Genomic DNA, 21797 nt, shown 5'->3' with positions numbered 1-21797 from the left:
TTTAAAGATACAGAAAGAGTGTTTTCTTAAATAATTCTGATGAAAGGACAATTATAAGACTATAAAATGGTGGTTTACCCACGTTGGTGGGTACAAGCTGTCACTGGTGATACATGTGAGGCGAAAGAATACTCAGATATTGTTAATGGTAAGTAAAGTTAGTTTAAAGGTTATTACCAGACTACTTCGGTGTAATTACGAGAAACCCTCAATGGTTTAGGGAGATTCAAAGTTAATAAACTGTGTATAATTAAGCTTATGAGTCTTACGGTATAGTTTAGTGGTGCAATGGCAGTTAAATTATGACAAACCTAAGCGGTACGTTAAGTTAAATCATGGTACAGCTATGTGGTTAAAAGTGATTACATACTAGCGCAAAGTTAATTACGAGATGTCTATATAGATTGATGTAACTGCTATTTATAAGATTTATAAATATTACGTAACTGCCGATTTTGAGAATTTCATACATAATGTATCAACTGCAATTATGAAATTGGTATTAGAAGATAGTCAACATAATTTATGTAACGGCTAATTACGACAAAAAAAAAAAAAAAAAAGGTGTAACTGGTAATCAGGTAAAAACAGTTATACAACTGTTGATTTCTATATAGATTTAAAGGACAAGCACGAGATAGATGGTATATGTATCACGATGTACAATGTAGGAGAAGTAGGATAAAACATAATTGCCGAAAAAATAACAATGTTGACAAAAATCAGCGGGTAGGGAGATCTTGGTACGAGGGTGGTAGATGAGAGAATCATTTTCACTACAGGGACACTGCCCTTTTGAATCCGTGGTCCATGTCAAGTATGGAGCGGCTCCCGCAGGTCATGTGAGGTCTTGTCAAAGGGACGTGCCGTACCATGGGATTATCGCATTCTAATGATATGCGTATGAATATAGTGTATGTTTTGAGCGAGGATATTTTTCATAGATATTTGGTAGACCCCACATGTATAAATAAAAAATATGAATATTGCTCTTTAAAGACTTTTTCTCCCAACTTCTCTGGCCCTATCTAATGCACTCCAAGCTCCTCGGGAGCCTGAAGTGGATCCGAGTTCCGTAGTTCCGCGGTCCGTGTCAGTAAAAAAAATGTATAGAAAAAACTCCTGACACATTTTAAAACTGGACCAATAGCACTGATGACACATCTAAAAGGAATCAAACCAAAATGCATATACAAATTTGTAAGCAAGAAAAAGATGACATATTTCAAAAGTTTACCAATAAAGGATTCAAAGCCTTACACAGGACTGATGGAACATTTAAGAGTGTAAATATCATTGATGACAAATTAAAAAGGTACACGCTAAGTGCATGAAACATTTAAAAAGTGTACACAATAACTGGGGACACATTAAAAAGGTGTACACACTACTGTATTGATGACACATTTAAAGTGTACATCAATTATTGTGTACACTTTTAAATGTGTCATCAATTAGTGTGTACACTTTTTAAATGTGTCATCAATTAGTGTGTAACTTTTTAAATGTGTCATCAATTAGTGTGTACACTTTTTAAATGTGTCAACAATTATTGCGCACCCTTTTAAATGTGTCATCAATTATTGTGTACACTTTTAAATGTGTCATCAATTACAGTAGTGTGTACACCTTTTTAATGTGTCATCAGTTATTGTGTACACTTTTGAAATGTTTCATCAATTAGCGTGTACACTTTTTTAATTTGTCATCAATGATTATGTACACTCTTAAATGTGTCATCAGTCCCTGTGTAAGGCTTTGAAATCCGTTATTGTGTAAACTTTTGAAATATGTCATCTTTTCTTGCTTACAAATTTGTAATATGTCATTTTGGTGTATTCCTTTTAGATGTGTCATCAGTACTAGTGTACAGTTTTAAAATGTGTCAGGAGTTTTTTCTATACATTTTTTACTGAAACGGAACGCGGAACTACGGAACTCGGATCCAACTTCAGGCTCCCTCTTTAAAGGAGAAATATTCAGTATTTTTTATTTATACATTGTGGGTGGTCTATCAAAATATCTATGAAAAATATCTCGCTCAAAACATACACTATATTCATACGCATATCATTAGAATGCGATAATCCCATGTACGGTCACGTCCCTATTGACAAGACCTCACATGACCTGCGGGAGCCGCTCCATACTTGACATGGACCACGGATTCATATAAAGGGTCAGTGTGTCCCGGTAGTGAAAATGATTCTTCTCATCTACCACACCTCGTACCAAGATCTCCCTAAACAGCTGATTTTGTCAACATTGTTATTTTTCAGCAATGTCATGTTTTATCCTACGTTCTCTACATTGTACATCGTGATACATATACCATCTATCTCGTGCTTGTCCTTTAAATCTATATAGAAATCAACAGTTATAACTGTTTCTGATTTACCAGTTACACCTTTGTCGTAATTAGCCGTTACATAAATTATGTTTGACTATCTTCTAATTACCAATTTCATAATTAGCAGTTGCATACATTATGTATGAATATCTCAAAATCAGCAGTTACGTAAATTATTTATAAGAATCTTATAAATAGCAGTTACATCAAATATATATAGACATCTCGTAATTAACTTGCAGCTAGTATGTAATCACTTTTACCACATAGCTGTACCATGATTTAACTTACACGTACCGCTTAGGTTTGTCATAATTTAACATGCATGCACCACTAAACTATACCGTAATGACTCATAAGCTTAATTATACACAGTGTATTAACTTTGAATCTCCCTAAAACATTGAGGGTTTCTCGTAATTACACCGAAGTAGTCTGGTAATAAACTTTAAACTAACTTTAATTTACCATTAACAAGTATCGGACGTATTCTTCGGCTCACATGTAATCACCAAGTGACAGCTTGTACTCAACCACGTGTAACCACCATTTTATAGTCTTAGAATTGTCTTTCATCAGATTTAAGAAAACACTCTTTCTGTATCTTTAAATTTTGTGTTTTTTAGGCAAAGAAGATGACATCGACAAGAACAAGAAAGAAGACTTCTCCTCAGATAATGTCAAATCAGACGACGCCATACATCATGACGTCACATTCAATGATGTCACGCTTGATGGCGCTACCTTGGATGACGTAGCAGACGCGATCCCAGATTTGATTTCGAAACATCATCTCGTCAAACGGAGTGTCACTAACCATGAATTGGAATTTCTGGTTGTTACAGACTATTCTGTATATAAATAGTAAGTGTCACTCTATGTATTTATTGATAAGTCATGCAGGAGGGAATTCGGTCTTCGACTATATTTGTTTTGTTGTTGTTGTTTTTTTGTGCATTTTTGCAGACTTCTATTTCATCTCACCTACCTTTTATGAATCCATTCGAGGCGGAATAGGTTGATATCCCGTGCTTTCCTATTTTCTAATGACGTCATTCTCTGGATATGTGTTGGTCATTGACCAGGAATCCATCAGACATTTTTGGTAAGGTTTTTTAAGGCCGGCCTCGCCGTGTGCGAGATACATGCGTGTGGTGACTAAGTGTGTTTTGGGAGGCTGTGGCGTTGGTATTTGTTCCGATATGTTAGCGTGGAATCGATGACAGCTTTATAGTGCTGTCTCGCCGAAACATACTGCGGAAGACATCTGACGTAGGAATAAGGAAATGGTAGTACATAGTGATTATGCATTACCGTAAACAGTTTTCATTGACCAATCAAAATTTGTGTTATATCTCTTTTTTACTTTTTTTTGGGGGGGGGGGGGGGCTATAATTTCCGTGCACTATAGCAATAATAGTTGGAAGATTAGTAGTCTATAACAACAGTAAATTGGCGTTTTTGTTTGATAAGCGTCATAAATGTATGATGTAGTCCTATACATTCCTATTGGCTGAAAAGTTTACAGTTCCTTATCAGCTCATTGCATGGAAATGGAGGTAGCGTTTGTTAAGATGTTTTTGATTGGCCGATAAAGATGCGTAATAATTTCTGGAAGGGAATATTCCGTAAAAAGTGTTCTTGTGACATCACGCCTCCCTATGTGCACAAATGAATCGCTTGGTGTGTGGTCATTGACGCCTATGATAACCTTTCTCATAACATCTGACATTTCATCACACATAGGTCTCTTACGATGATACGACACTGATTAGTTGCCGATAAAAGAGTCTATTTAGTTGACGAACGATCCATCAAAGTTATGCCGGGCCGTACCGTATTTGACAAAGCCGTAACATCCACCTCTTAAGAACAGTTCCGTTTAAATATGAATTACCAGCATCACTAATTTAAAGTCGAGATGGGTATTGTGTTAAGATTAATGATTTAAGTATAACTTTAGATACAGTTACAGAAGAAAAACGAATACTACTGGGGCTCGTCAATAATGCTTGGGAACAAAACTGTTAAAATCAACAAGGGATGTGATGGAAATCAAAAAGAACCTTAGCATATGTTAAAATATAGAGGGGATGCGTAGTGTTTGTGACACATTGTGGATCTTATTGAAAAATATTTAAAGTTACATGTCTATATTCTGCAAGTTAATATTCCGTACGGTAATTGCCTGTGCCACCTGGCGAGATCATTTTCTCACATCATACAAACCTGCACATATTTTTTTGCGTGGCAGTAAGACATCAACCTATTGGACATTATTTGATCTGCAGTTAACCTGCTGTTTTATGTAGAAACAAACTTTAGAGAATAATACCCCTCCCAAAGGCCACATTAAGCTCAAGACATAGTTAGCTTTATTAGTATATCAGATTTATTGAAGCTTTACTTGACAAACCGGTTTTGTTATTCTCTATTCGGTAATTTAGATATAAACATTCCATATATCTACAAGTACGGCATTCAATGGTCGACAAAAAGTTAATATGATTACAACTTTATAATTATATTGTACTTATAGATATCTATATTAATCACAATATATGAAAAAGTGTAACACAATACCATATCCAGGTAGTACACACATAGGGCAGCTATTGCGTTTTGAGGACAATGGTAATTTCTCGGCTTGTTCCGTCAAGTCTCGGAAGCAGTTACGAACATTGACGGAATTGACCGAGATAGCACGATTGTTATATTGGTTAGAGATCTATGGGACGAAGTTTGAATCCCTGTTGTGTTGTTGCAGATTGATGAAGTCTACAAACGGATATCTGAGTTAAGTTAATTAGTAAACAATAGTTCATAATAATGATATTTGGTTTATCATATTTTTCATATGCATACAAAACATGACCGTGGCTTATGACTTTTCTGTCCTCAAAACGTACTTTTCTTTGGTCGTCGAGTGTTTAATGAAAACAAAATTGTTGTTTTTGAACTCATTTTGGATTTTTGACTCACAAGCAGAACTGATTTATGGGCGATATTATTGATGAGAAAATAGGATGCTACAAAAAAAGAAGAGAAACCTTCGCCCATTTCTTTGACAGTAATATTTGAATACAGCTTACTAATGGCACGGAACTAAATAATTGTATGGGTCTCGACGGCTATTAAGGAGAAAACCTGAGGTCGACCCCGGGTCATCGGCCGCTCAGGTAAATCATTACCCAGACCAATTAGCATATTAATGGCCAATATATGTGTGGATAGGTATATTTGCGCATGTGTAATGTATCATATTGTTGCATGGGCATATTTATTCTGCGTTTTGTTTTTCTTCTGCTGGCTATAAAAATCTGTCCTCAGATAAACACCAGTCAGTCAACCAAACAGTATGTAAGATTGGTTATCGCTTCGCGTACTTAATATATTTTTTTCTATATAAATAATGATAAAAAAAATAAACAACTAAATTAATGTTTACGGCAATCATTTATCCATTCAATAGCAATATTCACATACCATCCATCAAAAACATTTTAATAAATGTACCAAAGATATATTTTTGATTAACGTACACAGCATCGAGTAGTCTAAAATTTGCTTAAACTGACTCATATGTTTGCTTTTATTTGTATTTTTGTGGAATAATATCTTCCTCGGTGCGTGATAGGTCGCCGTGAAGACCTGAAATGATGACGTAATTATTTAGCCGACAATAAATTAGTAATTATTAAGTCACTTCCTATTATAACGTCAGAAGCACAATATATTTATGCAACAATACAATCCATTTTTATTGTTCTTAGGATGTCAACATATTCTTTCTAGATTTAAGATGTCCCGGATGTGGTCATCATCGGCCCCAGGTGTAAATAAGCGATAGTGCGATTTCACCTGGGGCCGAGGATGGGATGTGGTATAATCGTTCAATTTCCAATCTTCATTATTTGCACAGTGACACAAACAACAGTTTGTATACTTCATCGGGGATATGTCTATTCATGTTTATCAATTATTAAGAATTACATTTTTGTTTATTTGACGTTCTTTTGAACTAAAATATTGAACAGTATGAAATTTATTTAATCACAAATGTATTGGAGCTTTTTCACCCCGACCGCCTCACCTCCATATTTTGTCATTTTTATTGACCTATTGAGAGTAACCAATGTCCCCTCCTGGATGTCAACACTTTATGCTCCTGGCATTATTGACGAGTCATAAACGACCAAAACACAACACAGTTGTATGATAAAGTTAAGATCGATTTTTTTTTCTCTTTGGTATCTAAATCTCAATTCATTTTGATATGTGCGTATATGTAGTGGACTCTCGTTTGAGGCAGTCTCGAGCGAGGACGAGACTCTGGGGAATGCGAGACTAGTCTTTTGAACACTCCTTAATGGATAACACTGGAATTATATCAGCACTAGCTGATCTAAGTTATAGGTCCGAGTTTTTATTATGCATTGTATATATATTCGGCCTACCTTGGATGAGTGTCGGGATCTTTACGGGGTTCAACGTCCTCGAGAAAACTAGTCGTCCGACGACGGAATGGGAATGGGGTAGGACACGGACACGACTAAGGACAACAATAATCAGAAAAGAATGTCTGCCCTGTGTATCGTTTAATCACAGGACAAATCTGAAAAATTGATGGAACTCTTTTGAATAGGAGATAGAAAACTCGAAATGATGATCCTGGTATGTGTAAAACTATAAGATTCATGAATCGTGTTGTACGTCAAAACACATTCAATCGTCTGAAGTAAACAAGGGCGTGTTGAAATCGAAAATATACAACAAACAAACCATGTACGGTAACTAACTGCATTCCCTGTATGCTCATGTTTTCGTTTGAAAATGCCGTGCTGTTTGGGTAACTATTTTAATACAGACTTGGCCATTTCCCCGGAGAGCATGCCGTAAACAAACTAACAACACCCCACCATTTAAAAGTGTTTACGTTTTACATGATGACCTTACACTATTTGACTGAGAAACTTCTTTTCAAATAAATCCTTACGGTATAGGATTAATAATCTAAAATTCGTCATGCGTAATTACTGACATTTGGTTTAGCTACTGGAGACGTCCTGCCCTATTGACGCAGAATGGAATTGAGACTTACCCAGCAGGTACCTTCTGTGTACCGTGAGATTGGTGCCTTTTAATGATGGAAAAATCAGATTGAAATTTTCATTTTTCATTTTTTTTTCAAACATTATTCATTTAATTAATGCAAAATTTGCGTATGTAATAAATGCTATTCATAATACCGTCCATAAGCACGTGCTTTGTCATTAAATGAAATACATGTAAAGATCTTACAATTAGAGGAAATCAGACACGCATATCTACATGAAGGAGGGCGTGGCCAAGCCAGAAATTAAAATTTGCGGTTTTATTCAAATTAACTTTGTGAAAACATACATGACTTTGCTTATTTTATACTGTATATATCATATTCGATCATCTAAAGCTCATATTATATCATGTACCCATAAAAATCGCGGTTTTATCAAAATGTGTAAATCTCGTTTTTGAGGAAGCTAAACGTATTTCATATATACTATAATCGATCAACTGAAGTAGACTACATATTGTACAATGTAACATCACTCAGGTGATTTGAAATCTTACCCGTGGCATGAAATAATTTAATCCTAGTTATCAAAACATCTGTAGAGTTCGGCTGTCAGCTATCTGTAGATGATCTCGCCCCGCTCTAAGCTAAATAGATATACGCTGCGATTGTCGTAAACGACCTATCAATAGCTTTAAAGGATCCTATTAACCTTTCTATTATATGTTTAATGCCATTCACACAATATAGTCAATATATTTCCTACTCCAATCCACAACATCGTGAATGGCGTAGGATATGGTTTTGCTGATGACGTCATATATTGTTACGTCAAGCACATTTGAAAATCGCTAGCCACGGTTGCCCTTTTTTTTCTTCTTTTTTTTTTCTAACGTTTCATTTTGTTTTAACAGTTGGTATGACGTCAGCACGGCCAGTACTTCTTCAGCCAAGGCCATTGAAGCAAAAGAGTCTATTCGTCAGTATTACGCATACGTCATCAACGAGGTATTACATGTATATGGAATAGAGCATGATCTAATCTAATCCGTTATGGATCGAACCTGGGAACCTGGTCTGACTAGTCTAACGTGAGCTGGAGAGTTACCGCTAGTATTGACAAGGGCTATTTATATAGCTACATACATTTATGAGATAATGATAAATTGTCCAGTGTTTGTACGCAGAATTCGGCTTTCTGATTGGTTGAGGTTATCTTTTTTTCTTACCTGTATGAAAAAAAAATCCGAAAACGGCGCGAAATAGGTGACGTCAGAATACGGCCATTGACATTGCGTATTGATTTGTGAAAAAGAATTCCTTATTAGATCAGTTCATTTGTACAAAAAAACATGTTTTAATTTTGAAAATCAGTTTTCAAAATTAATTATAAGCGTTGATGTAAATTATTATGTTTGCAAACTTTGCAAGAATCCGCTTTTCATACCCAAATGAAACTTTAAAAAATGACACCAATCCTTAACACAAATGTTTACTGCGTTACCATTGAGACACACCTTATATTTACTGTTACATGTTTAAAAAATATCTTTGAAAACGAAATAAAATCTAATCAATTAAATCTCGTTTTTTTCCTATCCGAAGTTCGTTACTGGTATTATGATATATACGTGGCATCACCTGAATTATTCCTAGATTTACAAAGTGTCTTCAATGAAGCGGATAAGCGCTTTCTCTTCCGAAACACCTGGTCCCAGTCCCATTGTTCTTGTTCTTTGGTCTCCATGTGAATCTTTGATAACGCTCGCCATCCTTTTGTCGAGTGTAAGTTAAAACTACATTTGTATCTGTAACTCACTTCTAAAGAGATCCGGTAGGGTGTAGCTTCTCTGCTTTTTAATTCATGAACGGGATTTTAAGTGCTTTGGGCGGGCTAGGATACCAGGAGTCTTCTTCTGATCAGCATACAAATAAACGAAGAAGAAAGACCATTTTAATAAGGACTTTTGTCCTGACCGGACCTTGAGCTCACGATCTACGGTACATGACCGCTTAGCCAGAACAGGTGTATACATACATGTATATGTAGTAACATTCGCATGCTCGTAAAGATTCCTTTTTAATATAATTTTTTTTACACAATATAAATATTTTATTCCTAGCCAAGCATTATAAATTATATAAAATGTATAGACTATATACTTATAGCTACGCCATAATTATATAAAATATATATATATATAATGTTTGTTCTTATAAATATAATCATTCAATGAGTTAAGCTTTGGTAGCCGGCTAAGCGTTGTTATAGCTACGATTTTTTATCAATTTACAGATAGACATGAAATATAGTGACCTGCAGTCATCCGTTATTTCAATCGATGTGGTCCTCGCTGATATCGTGATCGCCGACGTAAGTACCAATGAATTCGAACTATTTTCATGATCGCCATTTTAGATACCCGTATGTAGCCTTGTGATTGCCTCGTTTTTGGGATTAGTGACCCGTATGTAGCTTCGTGATCTCTTACTCCAGTAACGATATTTAGTTTAGACAGGATTACCCACTTCAGTGCACTTTCTTTCCGCTTGACTGCACTGTTGGATTTTAAAAGCGAACCAAAGTATCGGGAATTGGCAGCGGATAAAGGAACTACGAAGTATCTTGCTCGTCTATGTGGTTACAGTACCAGTCTGAAGTCCAAGAATATTACCTATGTCATACATTACACCCATTAAAACGTTGTGACAGTATAAATACATCTGTACATATGAAGACGTGTTGAGTATTTATGACAGTAATTATATCGTGTTCTCTACCGCGATCACGCTGGTAGTATGAAGTCCTTTTTATCGTTTGCGCTGGTAGTTTTTGAGTTATATTGCGTTCACGCCGGTAGTATCGAGTTCTACTGTCTATACTTCGATAATTTCGAGTACGCGTTTGTGTCGGTAGTATTGAATATTGCGGCGTGCACGCCAGTAGTTAAGTTCTATTACATTATGTACGTTCACATCAGTATTTAGTTCTACCACGTGCACGCCGGTAGTATAAAGTTCTTTTGCGTTCATGCCGGTAATATTGAGTTCTTTTCGCTGACGCTTGTAGTTTTTGAGTTATATTACGTTCCCGCCGGTAGTATTGATTTATACCGCTCTCACGCCGGTAGTATTGAATTCTAGACGTTCCCGCCGGTAGTATTGAATTCTAGACGTTCCCATCAGTGGTGTTGAATTATATTGGTAGTATTGAGTTATATTGCGTTCACGCCGGTAGTATATTGGGTTTCTATTGGGTTCGCGCCGGTAATTTTGAGTTACATTACGTTTCCCCGGTAATATTGAGTTTCATCGCGTTCACGCCGGTAGCATTGCGTTCTAAAACGTTCACGCAGGTATTACTGATTTTTTTTCGTGTTCAAGCAGATATTAGATTGAGCTCTACCGCGTTCACACCGGTAGTATTGAGTTCTATCGTGTTCGCACCGGTAGTATTGAGTTATACTGCGTTCACGCCGGTAATATTTAGTTATACCGCGTTCACGCCGGTGGTATTAGGTTATACCGCGTTCACGCCAGTGGTATTAGGTTATACCGCGTTCACGCCGTTAGCATTAAGTTATACCGCGTTCACGCCGGTAGTATTGAGTTATACCGCGTGCACACTGGTAGTATTTGGTTATACCGCGTTCACAATGGTAATATTGAGTTATACCGCGTTCACGCCAGTGGTATTATGTTATACCGCGTTCACGCCGGTAGTATTGAGTTATACCGCGTTCACAATGGTAGTATTAGGTTATACCGCGTTCACAATGGTAATATTGAGTTATACCGCGTTCACACTGGTAGTATTGAGTATACCGAGTTCACACCGGTAGTATTGAGTTATACTGCGTTCACGCCGGTAATATTTAGTTATACCGCGTTCACGCCGGTGGTATTAGGTTATACCGCGTTCACGCCAGTGGTATTAGGTTATACCGCGTTCACGCCGTTAGCATTGAGTTATACCGCGTTCACGCCGGTAGTATTGAGTTATACCGCGTTCAAACTGGTAGTATTAGGTTATACCGCGTTCACAATGGTAATATTGAGTTATACCGCGTTCACGCCAGTGGTATTATGTTATCCCGCGTTCACGCCGGTAGTATTGAGTTATACCGCGTTCACAATGGTAGTATTAGGTTATACCGCGTTCACGCCAGTGGTATTAGGTTATGCCGCGTTCAAGCCGGTAGTATTGAGTTATACCGCGTTCACGCCGGTAATATTGAGTTATACCGCGTTCACACTGGTAGTATTAGGTTATACCGCGTTCACGCCGGTAGTATTGAGTTATATCGAGTTCACACCGGTAGTATTGAGTTATACCGCGTTCACGCCGGTAATATTGAGTTATACCGCGTTCACACTGGTAATATTAGGTTATACCGCGTTCACGCCGGTAGTATTGAGTTATATCGAGTTCACACCGGTAGTATTGAGTTATACCGTGTTCACGCCGGTAATATTGAGTTATACCGCGTTCACACTGGTAATATTAGGTTATACCGCGTTCACACTGGTAATATTAGGTTATACCGCGTTCACGCCATTGGTATTAGGTTATACCGCGTTCACACCGGTATTATTGAGTTATACCGCGTTCACTCCGGTAGTATTGAGTTATACCGCATTCACGCCGGTAGTATTGAGCTTCTTTCGGTTCACGCCAGTAGTATTGAGCTTCTTTCGGTTCACCCCGGTAGTATTGAGTTATACCGCGTTCACGCCGGTAGTATTGAGTTATACCGCGGCCATGCCGGTAGTATTGAGTTATACCGCGTTCACAATAGTAGTATTGAGTTATACCGCGTTCATACCGGTAGTATTGAGTTATATCGCGTTCACACCGGTAGTATTGAGCTTCTTTCGGTTCACGCCGGTAGTATTGAGCTTCTTTCGGTTCACGCCGGTAGTATTGAGCTTCTTTCGGTTCACGCCGGTAGTAATGAGCTTCTTTCGGTTCACGACCGTAGTGTTGAGTTATACCGCGTTCACACCGGTAGTATTGAGTTATATCGCGTTCATACTGGTAGTATTGAGCTTCTTTAGGTTCATCAAATCATATTAATATGAACATATACCGATCAAGGCATCCGAAATATCAACTAAATTCCATGGAATTGTATAGATATATCAATTCCAACGAGGCGATACAATAATTCTTGTCAAAGAATGTAATCTTTTATTGTCTTTCTTTACAGACCGTGGCCAGCTCTCCCTGGACGGAGGATACAGTGGTCGACGGAAAGGTGGACGCTGCGACCGTTCTCGTGAATTTTACGACATGGCACCAAACCGCTACCAACCTTCCTGGACACGATCACGCCATGCTATTTTCAAAGTAGGTCAAGGTCACTACACCTAACCTTCTAAACTGATATGACCTACATAGAGATCGATGTGTCACTCCCATTCATTTATCATTGAGGTTAGATATCCATTTTACGAACTGCTCCAAACCATTTGGAAAAAAAGAGATTTAATTTCAGTTAGATTTACAGTAATAAAACTAAATAAAATTCCTCTAGTACTTATGACGTTGCTGTGAATGGTTATGAGAACATGAACCGGCAATTTTGTACGGTTTTGGTTTTGTTGCCCTCCATTTCACGAAACATTTACAGAACTTGTCGCTTGCTGTTTATACGTTAGATATAAATCACAAATTCCGTCTAGAAGGACGGAAACAAGAACAAATGTTTCATGCAGTATCGAAATAACTTGTGAATGGTTCCTGTCCACAATCGGGTATCTTCGGGTACATGCCGGAAAGTTCCGAATATGTCCGATTGTGATACACCGAAGCAGGCCGTTATAAGTCTTAATCTGGTTTATTTTGGCTTTCAGGTATGATTTCACGGCTGTCATCGGTGGAACAGTGTCTGGTGGCGTGGCTGGTACGTAGTAAATAGAAAAGTAATAGAAATGATGAAAAAAAAATCACTTATTTGGTTAGAACAATACAGTCGTTAATATATACATGCGATATGTTCGCGATGGCCTGTTTATGGTAGCACGAGACGCGGAACACCTTAATATTGTGTTCCCGCGAATATCATTTCGTTCTCGAGCACAATTATTTTGTTTTCACGTTTTTATATTTCGTTTCGGCGCAAATATATTTTTATTTTTATCACATCCGTTATCCTGATATAAAAAAGAGATGTTCCAAAAAGTTGAAGCAGAAAAATATATCAACTGTACATCCATGTGGAATGAAGATATCGCCAGTTTAATTAAGTCTTATTTTAAGGTCCTTTATGATATTTTTTTTCCTTTAATTATAATTGGTAATGTATACTAGTAATAGAATCATCCAGATAACTTTACCTTAATTTCATCAGATATACCTTTAGGAGTATGTGGAGAAGTAAAGTGTAGATGATATATATTAGGACAGTTTCGATAACGCACGTAACGAAAGGAGGCAATATATTTTGACTTTCTGCCGTGAGAGAATCTCTAGACAAAGAAATATGTTATTTCTGTCTAATAATACACAAAATATTTAGGTACTTTGTACTCATTCCCAACCAATGATCTATTTATACATCTGTATGTAGTATATGTACATCTAGATCTGATGCATTTATATTGACCGACGGGTCGGGACTTTGTGCCAAGCTCTTTTGACTTTATTGCACGATATATATCTTGACATAGGTAGTGCATAGTAGGTCAAGCTGTATGGCACTATCCATATAAATATGTATACCCGTATAAATAAATCCTGTCTCTCCTTTTTCGGCATCGCCGTTTAATTTTCTTTTGGCCCCGGATATGACGCGACAGGTGGCGTTACTGGTCAAGATGAATTATGTGATTGGTCAATGTAGCGGTAAATGCAAAATGCAGATGAACGGTTAAAAACGAAACAAAGATAAGATTGAATGCAAGATGAATAAACAGATTATCTTTTTAAATGACACATTATTAAAATCATATTCCTGATTCAAATGCAGTCTTATTATTTTCAAAAATGATTCAAACTGATATAATTTTGTTATTCGTGCTTAAACGCTTTAGTTCTTTATTTATTTCACCATCAGTTTTACATTATAACCACCAGCATTAAAACTATACCGTTTATCTTTTTTAAAGATATTTCTTGTTTTAGATGTGATCTGTTGTTGAATAGATATATGTTCATCATTTGGAATCCAATAGACGTCTGATAAAACAACACGAAATTATTGATATCATATAAACTCCTAAAATACTTTACACTTTTCAACAGTATCTGTACCCCCTTATTTCCCGATAACATTTTTCCTAACTAAGATCAATTTGATTTTTGATCCCTAGGTTTAGCGTTCCGGCCTGGGATATGTAAAACTAACAACGTTGCAGTATGTGAGGATAAATTCAACTTCAACATGATGACTACAGCTGCACATGAGCTTGGACACAAGTGAGTGACACCTTAATTGGCCGTACACAGTCCAGTTCACCCCTTCCTTTCGGCAATCATACATGTGCAATTTCCTCTTTCAGCAAAAGTTTAAACATCCTAAACTTCCATTCTAACACATTTTTTTTTTTTTTTTTTTTGAGGGGGGGGGGGGGGGGCGTCGCATTGTAGTGATAGTGATGGATTGTTTCCTTAGTTCCCATTGGTCAATTCCCTGTTTACCTCACAAGGATTTATCTGTGAGTAGACGTGTTTGTGCTAAAAATAGCTCAGACGGGAAAATCCCCAGGCATATTTATAGCACGACCAGTTCGCCAATCTTTGCCGCCAATCACGCAACGTGTTACTTTGGAGAACAGCGAATCGGAATACTGGAAACAAACGATTGTTTGGCATCGCTTTGTTTACAATGGCAGATGAAATACCGCAACGTTTCGCTCGAATAAACGAAGAGGAATTATAAGATATTGTTGATCACCCGGTAAAATATTTCAGATGCAACAAAACTATTTCGCACATATTAAAGTACCAAAGGTCAATCTGCACGCCGACTTTAAAAACTTTAGTTAACATAGTTTGGTCAGGAACCTTGGGATTTTTTTTATTCATTTGTTTTAGTTGGCCATATTACAAAACAGTTGCCTTTTGTGTTCTGCGGCCTCGATGAACAAACTTATGACCAGGTTCGTAGTGTCGTGTACCCCTCCACAAAAGTCAATAATTGTATAGTATTGGACATTCGTGCGAGTGTTCTGCGAGGTCAAGTAATATCATCGAAACAGATTTGTTAAACACATTTCGTCAAGTTATGCGAGAATGTTTTTTTCAAAGATGTGGTAATGATGACATTATGGTGAATGTATGGATTAAGATGCAATTAAATGGCGTGGGATTATACCTTTGGCATTCTATGCTCTGGTCTTTAAACTCAAACGTAAAAAGGGGTAAGGAACTTTGACGTCACATGTACGCGAAGTTGCGCTAGAGTGCAATACGATGTTTTATCAAAAACGCGCAATTGATGTTGCTTTGGCGAATATTATGGAATAAGATACATTTTAAATGGCATGGGAACATACTGCTGGATAAACCTACATATTGTTGTGTTCTGATAGCGTTCAGATGTTGATCATATGTATGACGTTTTAATCAGATTGTCACGTGCTAATACGGCGTTAATATTAACAATGGTGTGTGTCATTTTCAGTTTGGGATCCCCACATGACGGAATATATAACTTGTCTCTGTGTAATAGCTCGTTCGGATACATCATGGCACCGGTGACCTTGACAATGACTGAAGATGACGCCTCAAATCCCTGGATTTTCTCCAGCTGTTCTGTGACGTCATTCGAAGACCAAATCGCCACACTAAATAGGTATGCTTGGCATATCAATATCATATTTACGTGGTAAAGAGCTTATTTCGGCACTGGGTAAACAACAGGGAATCCATGTAAATTACGTCTGGGGAAAATGGACGGTCAAATACTTGTCTATTTTACCTAAATGTACATTGTAGCTAAGTTTGGGTATAGAAGGTATGAATTTGCCCCTGTGCCACGAGCTCTATCATCTTAGAATGTTTCCGAATGTCTGAAAACTAGAACCTCGCTTTGCTCATAACAACTCTTGTTTATATTACAGTCAGGGTAACAATTGTCTTCTGACCTTGAGTAAACCTCTTGACCCGACGGCCTTGACTCCTTACGATCAGGAGATCCCAGGTCAGTTGACCCCGCCGGACGAGCAGTGCGCGCGACTGGAAGGAAATGGATCATTTCTATGCAGGGTAAAGTGACCCTTTTGTCTTAGAAGATAAGGTTCTGCCATTTTTGTCGAAATCAATAGAAGAATCAATAGTATTATCGATTAAGCTATTGATTACTCATTGTACTAAATGAAACGGGCCGATGTGGCTTAGTTAAATGCGGTCTCTGTCACTCAGGTGACGGAGCTTGCTTGTTTATCTCAGAAGGTAGAACGGAGATTATCACACCGAAGACCCGGGTTCGATTCCTGTCGGGGCACTCGGCAGGAGTGTGTTTTTCCTTGTTATTTCACATATTTAATGAATTTTAGATAAATACAAGGATTAATTTTGAATAAATTTTGAATTATTCTACCTACATAACAATAAAACATAATAATGATAATTCTATTCATGAAGGTGATTTTTCCGGTCCGGTTTTCGTTTCAGAGATTTTACGAGAAGGATTACTCCACCATGTGTTACGCCATGTATTGTCAAGACCTTGAGAGTAATTTATGTTTCAACTACGTCCCGGCAACAGGCACCACATGTGGTGATCACAAGGTATTGTTAACTGAGCTTCATAAAAGCGAAACGTGGGATTAAAATGGAGACAGAGATCGGAGCCAAGAGTGCCTTCTGGAAATTGAGCAACTGAAATTGATAATGAATCAATCAATAAATAAACATAAAGACTTTATTTTACAAAAAAGTAAATCTTAAATATTGATAATATTAAATTGTATTTAACAACTTTATCTGACAAAGAAAATCACTAATTACCCATTAAAGATGCGTGGAGAGGGTGTGTATAGAGGTGGGAGGAACATGGCCTGAAGGGCCAGTGTAATGTCAACCTCACCACCGACCACCCTAATAGTACGGGTTAATTATGATAAAAGTCATTCCATGTGATACGAATTAATTCAAATATGATTTCTTTGCATTCTATGTTGTAAACGTTAATAAGATCTTTGGAAGAATATAGAGTGATCGTTTGACGTAAATCCTCATCACAAGGGGGGTAAAACAAATTAGCATGGCTTAATACTTAGTTATGATCTCAGACTTCACCTAGTTGAACTATCAATCCGAAATTCTTATTGATTATAGAGATGTTGTCAGGTAAATATTTCGTTCACAGATTATGAATACAATACTGTATATCTTAACATGGGCACTCTTCAATAAGTGCGATGGTAATAAGACCAAGGAAGTCCTGAAACCGTACTCTTGCTGAAATACACATTTTGTGTTGAATTAAAGATGATTTATTTCTTCAATAATTCGATTGAATCTCCGGAAAGACCACTTGTGACAAAAAAAAAATGTTTAAAACTGCGATAACCTGATTTGCGAAAGTTTAAAAAGGCTGGGTTGAGACTGAATTTCATACTTAATCATGAGAATGGTTTCGTGGATACAGGCCCATATCTGTGAGACTTTGCCAGGGATAAGCGCATTCTGTTTCATTAAAGGTTCTCGCCATGTACTTCTATGTCAAATCTAGGAATATCACATCATCAAAAAGATGCACCAGGGTGGCGACAAAGGAAACAACAGGCATATCAACATTTTCAATGATATCATTGAGTCAATCTTCCACTTTCCCAGAGTGTTAATCAACTTTAATGTCTCGAAACCCTTTATATGTACGTCAGTCAACATTAAGGGCCGCGATGGCCGAGTGTTTTTTTGTCATTAGCCCTCCATCTCTGGGTCGCGAGTTCGAAACTCACTTGGAGCAGTTGCCTGGCACTGACCGTAGGCTGGTGGTTTTTCTCCGGCTACTCCGGCTTTCCTCCACCTCAAAAACCTGACACATCCATAAATGACCCTGGCTGTTAATAGGACGTTAGACATAATACACTAGATCAAACACTAGTCCATTTGTAGTAAAAAGGTAACGCATTGTACAGACAATTTCTATTCAGACGGGCTGCGTTCTTGGAGCCTGACGAAAAATAACAGTTATATTGTTGGTTCAGCAGTGCTGATTCTAATTGTTGACTTTTTTTTTACCTCTAGTTTTCTTTTTTTTCTTTCAATTCATAAAAAAAACCAGGATTGTCTCCCAATAGTATTAAAAAAAACCTTATAATTTTTATGTTATAAAATAGTATTACTAACTGTATGCTATGCGTACTGTTACAGTGGTGTGTGCGTGGTGTCTGTGTTTACAATTCAACGGCACCTGCTTCACTTGGTAAGTTATCAAGCCATGAATCTTTGTTTGATATGTACATTGTGTTCTGAAAAGTTAAGTTATATCTCGAACTTACAAAATAAAGCAGGGAGAAGTTTAAATCAACGACATTTTAACGGAAATGATATCATTATTTTGTGCGTATTATGACGTAACCCGTTTCCATGTACTATAAACTCCAGTCGTAGGGGAAAATTTCACGATCGATTTCGTTTATAGTTTGAGATTTGGCAAATTGATATCAGAATAATACGCTTTGGAGAAATCTTCATGTAAATTTCAACGTTTACTGTAACGTAGCTCTACTCTTGCAGACGTTTGTCCATTCGGAAATGAACCGGGGATCGTCCATAAACAGCAAGGAGTTTCTTACACCTGTGATGGCCTCGTCGCCACATTTGGTCTCCACACCGTCTGCACCATATCTTCCTTTTACGAAAAATGTTGCGGCACATGCAGCGCTTCTGAAACGACCATTCCGGGTAAAGTCCGTTCTTCTCCAATTGTACTTATAAAAACATTTATTGTATATCAGGCAGAGCTCCTTCTTTCCAATCCATGATTTAATACGAGAGACATATATCTACCGATCTGGGTTTTTTTACCTCTTTTACACCTTATTCTCCTAAGTCAATAGCTAACCTTAATGCTAAATACGAAAATTGAATAAAGATTTTTTTTGAGACTAAGTACATAAGACCAGATGTTCATGAAGAGTAAGCGTATTTTGATTCATAAAAAACTGGGTCAAATCCGTCCGAAGTCACAATCTCAAATGAGAGTATGGGTGGTGAAAACATAACCACATGGCTTATCGACAAGTTTCGAATACATCTGACTTAATAACGCACTAGGAAGTATACTATTTCTAAATGGAATCCTGATGTCGATAATAACACTTTTCCCTGGTCTTCATCAACATCCATCTCTGGAAACTTTGGGTTTTCACGTTCAGTAGTAGTAGACATCTGTCGTGGAAATCGTGAATTGGTAAGATGTCTGTGAATGTCGAATCACTGGGATATGTAAACACCGCAGGTAGGGGAAGCGAATTTACTTTATCTTTTTTTTAATTTTTTTTATTGGCAGGTTGTCAATTTGGCGACCGTTCCTCCACATGTGACGTCACGAAATGCGACACGTACTCCTCAACCAGATTGGCAAATTGTTGTGAGACCTGTTACGTTGCACCGACAACCACAACTACCACTCCAACAACCACAACTACCACTCCGACAACTACAACTACCACTCCAACAATCACAACTACCACTCCAACAACCACAACTACCACTCCAACAACCACAACTTCCACTGCAACAACCACAACTACCACTCCGACAACTACAACTACCACTCCAACAATCACAACTACCACTCCAACAACCACAACTACCACTCCAACAACCACAACTACACTACAACCAACAACTACAACGACAAAGCCAACACACGACAACTAACACGCCAACAACCCAACCACCACTCCAACAACCACAACTACCACCCAAACACCACAACAACCACACTAAAACTTTAAACCACATAGAACAAACCCTCAACTAACAAATCCGAACACCAACACCGAAACCAAACACCCCAGCGGGAACAAATTAAAAATAAATATTTTAAACATACAATTCCCAATACACATTAACTCCAACAACTACAACACCACTCCCAACCCAATCCCAAATTACTCTACATCCACCAACAACACACCCAACAAACCCAACACCACAAACCACTCCACAAACACTACAACCACCCAAAAACTACACTAACAACAAACAACCCACAACACAACACCCCAACACCACTCAACACCACTACCACTCCAACACACTACCACTCCAACAAATCACACCACTCCAAACACACAACACCCACCACACCACACACAACGCCACACCACACACCAACTCCCACACACACCACTACCAAACAACCCAACACACACCACCACAACCACCACACCCAACCACAACAACTACCACCCCAACCACCACCACCCCACCAACTCCACCCACCCAAATACCACTCCAACAACAACAATCCACTCCACACCACCGACCACACCAACCACCACCCCCTCCCAACCACAACTACTCCCTCCACCCCCCACCCTCCACAACACCACCACCAACTAACAAACTCCACACCACAACCACAACTCCACACCACCCACACCTACACCACCAACACACAACTCCACCCCACACACAACCAACTCCCATCCCCACTCCACAACAACTACCCAACTCCACCACCCAACAACTACAACTCCACTCCACACCAACAACTCATACCACTCAACACACTCCCACTCTCCACACACACAACTACCACCCAACACTACCACTACCAACCAACATACTACCACAAACAACACACACCACCCACAACACAACCCTAACTACCCACTCCAACAACACAACTACCACCCACACACAACCCCACCCACACAACCACAACTAACCACTCCAACAACACAACCACCACTCCAACAACCAAAACCCTCCAACACCACACTACCCTCCAACCACTACACATACCATCCCCAACCACACTACCATCCCAACACCAAACTACCCCAACTCCAACAACTCCAACACCACACCCAACAACCACAACTACCACCCACTACATCCCACAACCACACCACAACTCCAACTAACAACCACACACACTACCACTCCACAAACCACAACTACCCACTCCAACAACCACATTTCCTCAACAACCCACAACTACCATCCAACAACCACACTACCACTACCAACACAACCACAATACCCAACCACTCCCAACAACCACAACTCCACTCCCACACAACACAACCACTCCACCCCCCCAACAACCACACAAACACACAACGCCAACAACACCCACAACCACCCACCCAACAACCCACCCACCCATCCCACCCGAAGAACACCCCCCAACAACCACAACACTCACCAACTTCCACCCACCAACACCCAACCACTACCAACTCACAACTAACACACCA

The 21797-nt window shown here is 38.3% G+C and overlaps 1 protein-coding gene across 1 annotated transcript; it reads left to right on the top strand.

Moving 5' to 3' along the window:
• The first annotated feature begins 66 nt into the window (after positions 1-66).
• Positions 67-20247, top strand: LOC117318054 (A disintegrin and metalloproteinase with thrombospondin motifs 18-like). Its single transcript, XM_033873056.1, has 12 exons — positions 67-148; positions 2977-3214; positions 8321-8414; positions 9703-9780; positions 12617-12756; positions 13263-13312; positions 14721-14826; positions 16034-16204; positions 16473-16617; positions 17026-17142; positions 18733-18784; positions 19874-20247. Exons 1-12 carry the CDS (start codon positions 67-69, stop codon positions 20245-20247), a joined length of 1647 nt encoding a protein of 548 aa, XP_033728947.1.
• The last annotated feature ends 1550 nt before the right edge of the window (positions 20248-21797 follow it).

Source organism: Pecten maximus, chromosome 19, assembly GCF_902652985.1.
Source record: "Pecten maximus chromosome 19, xPecMax1.1, whole genome shotgun sequence".
Classification (NCBI taxonomy): Eukaryota; Metazoa; Mollusca; class Bivalvia; order Pectinida; family Pectinidae; genus Pecten; species Pecten maximus.
The sequence above is the reverse complement of the archived record's forward strand: the minus strand, read 5'-3'. Positions and strand labels throughout refer to the sequence as shown.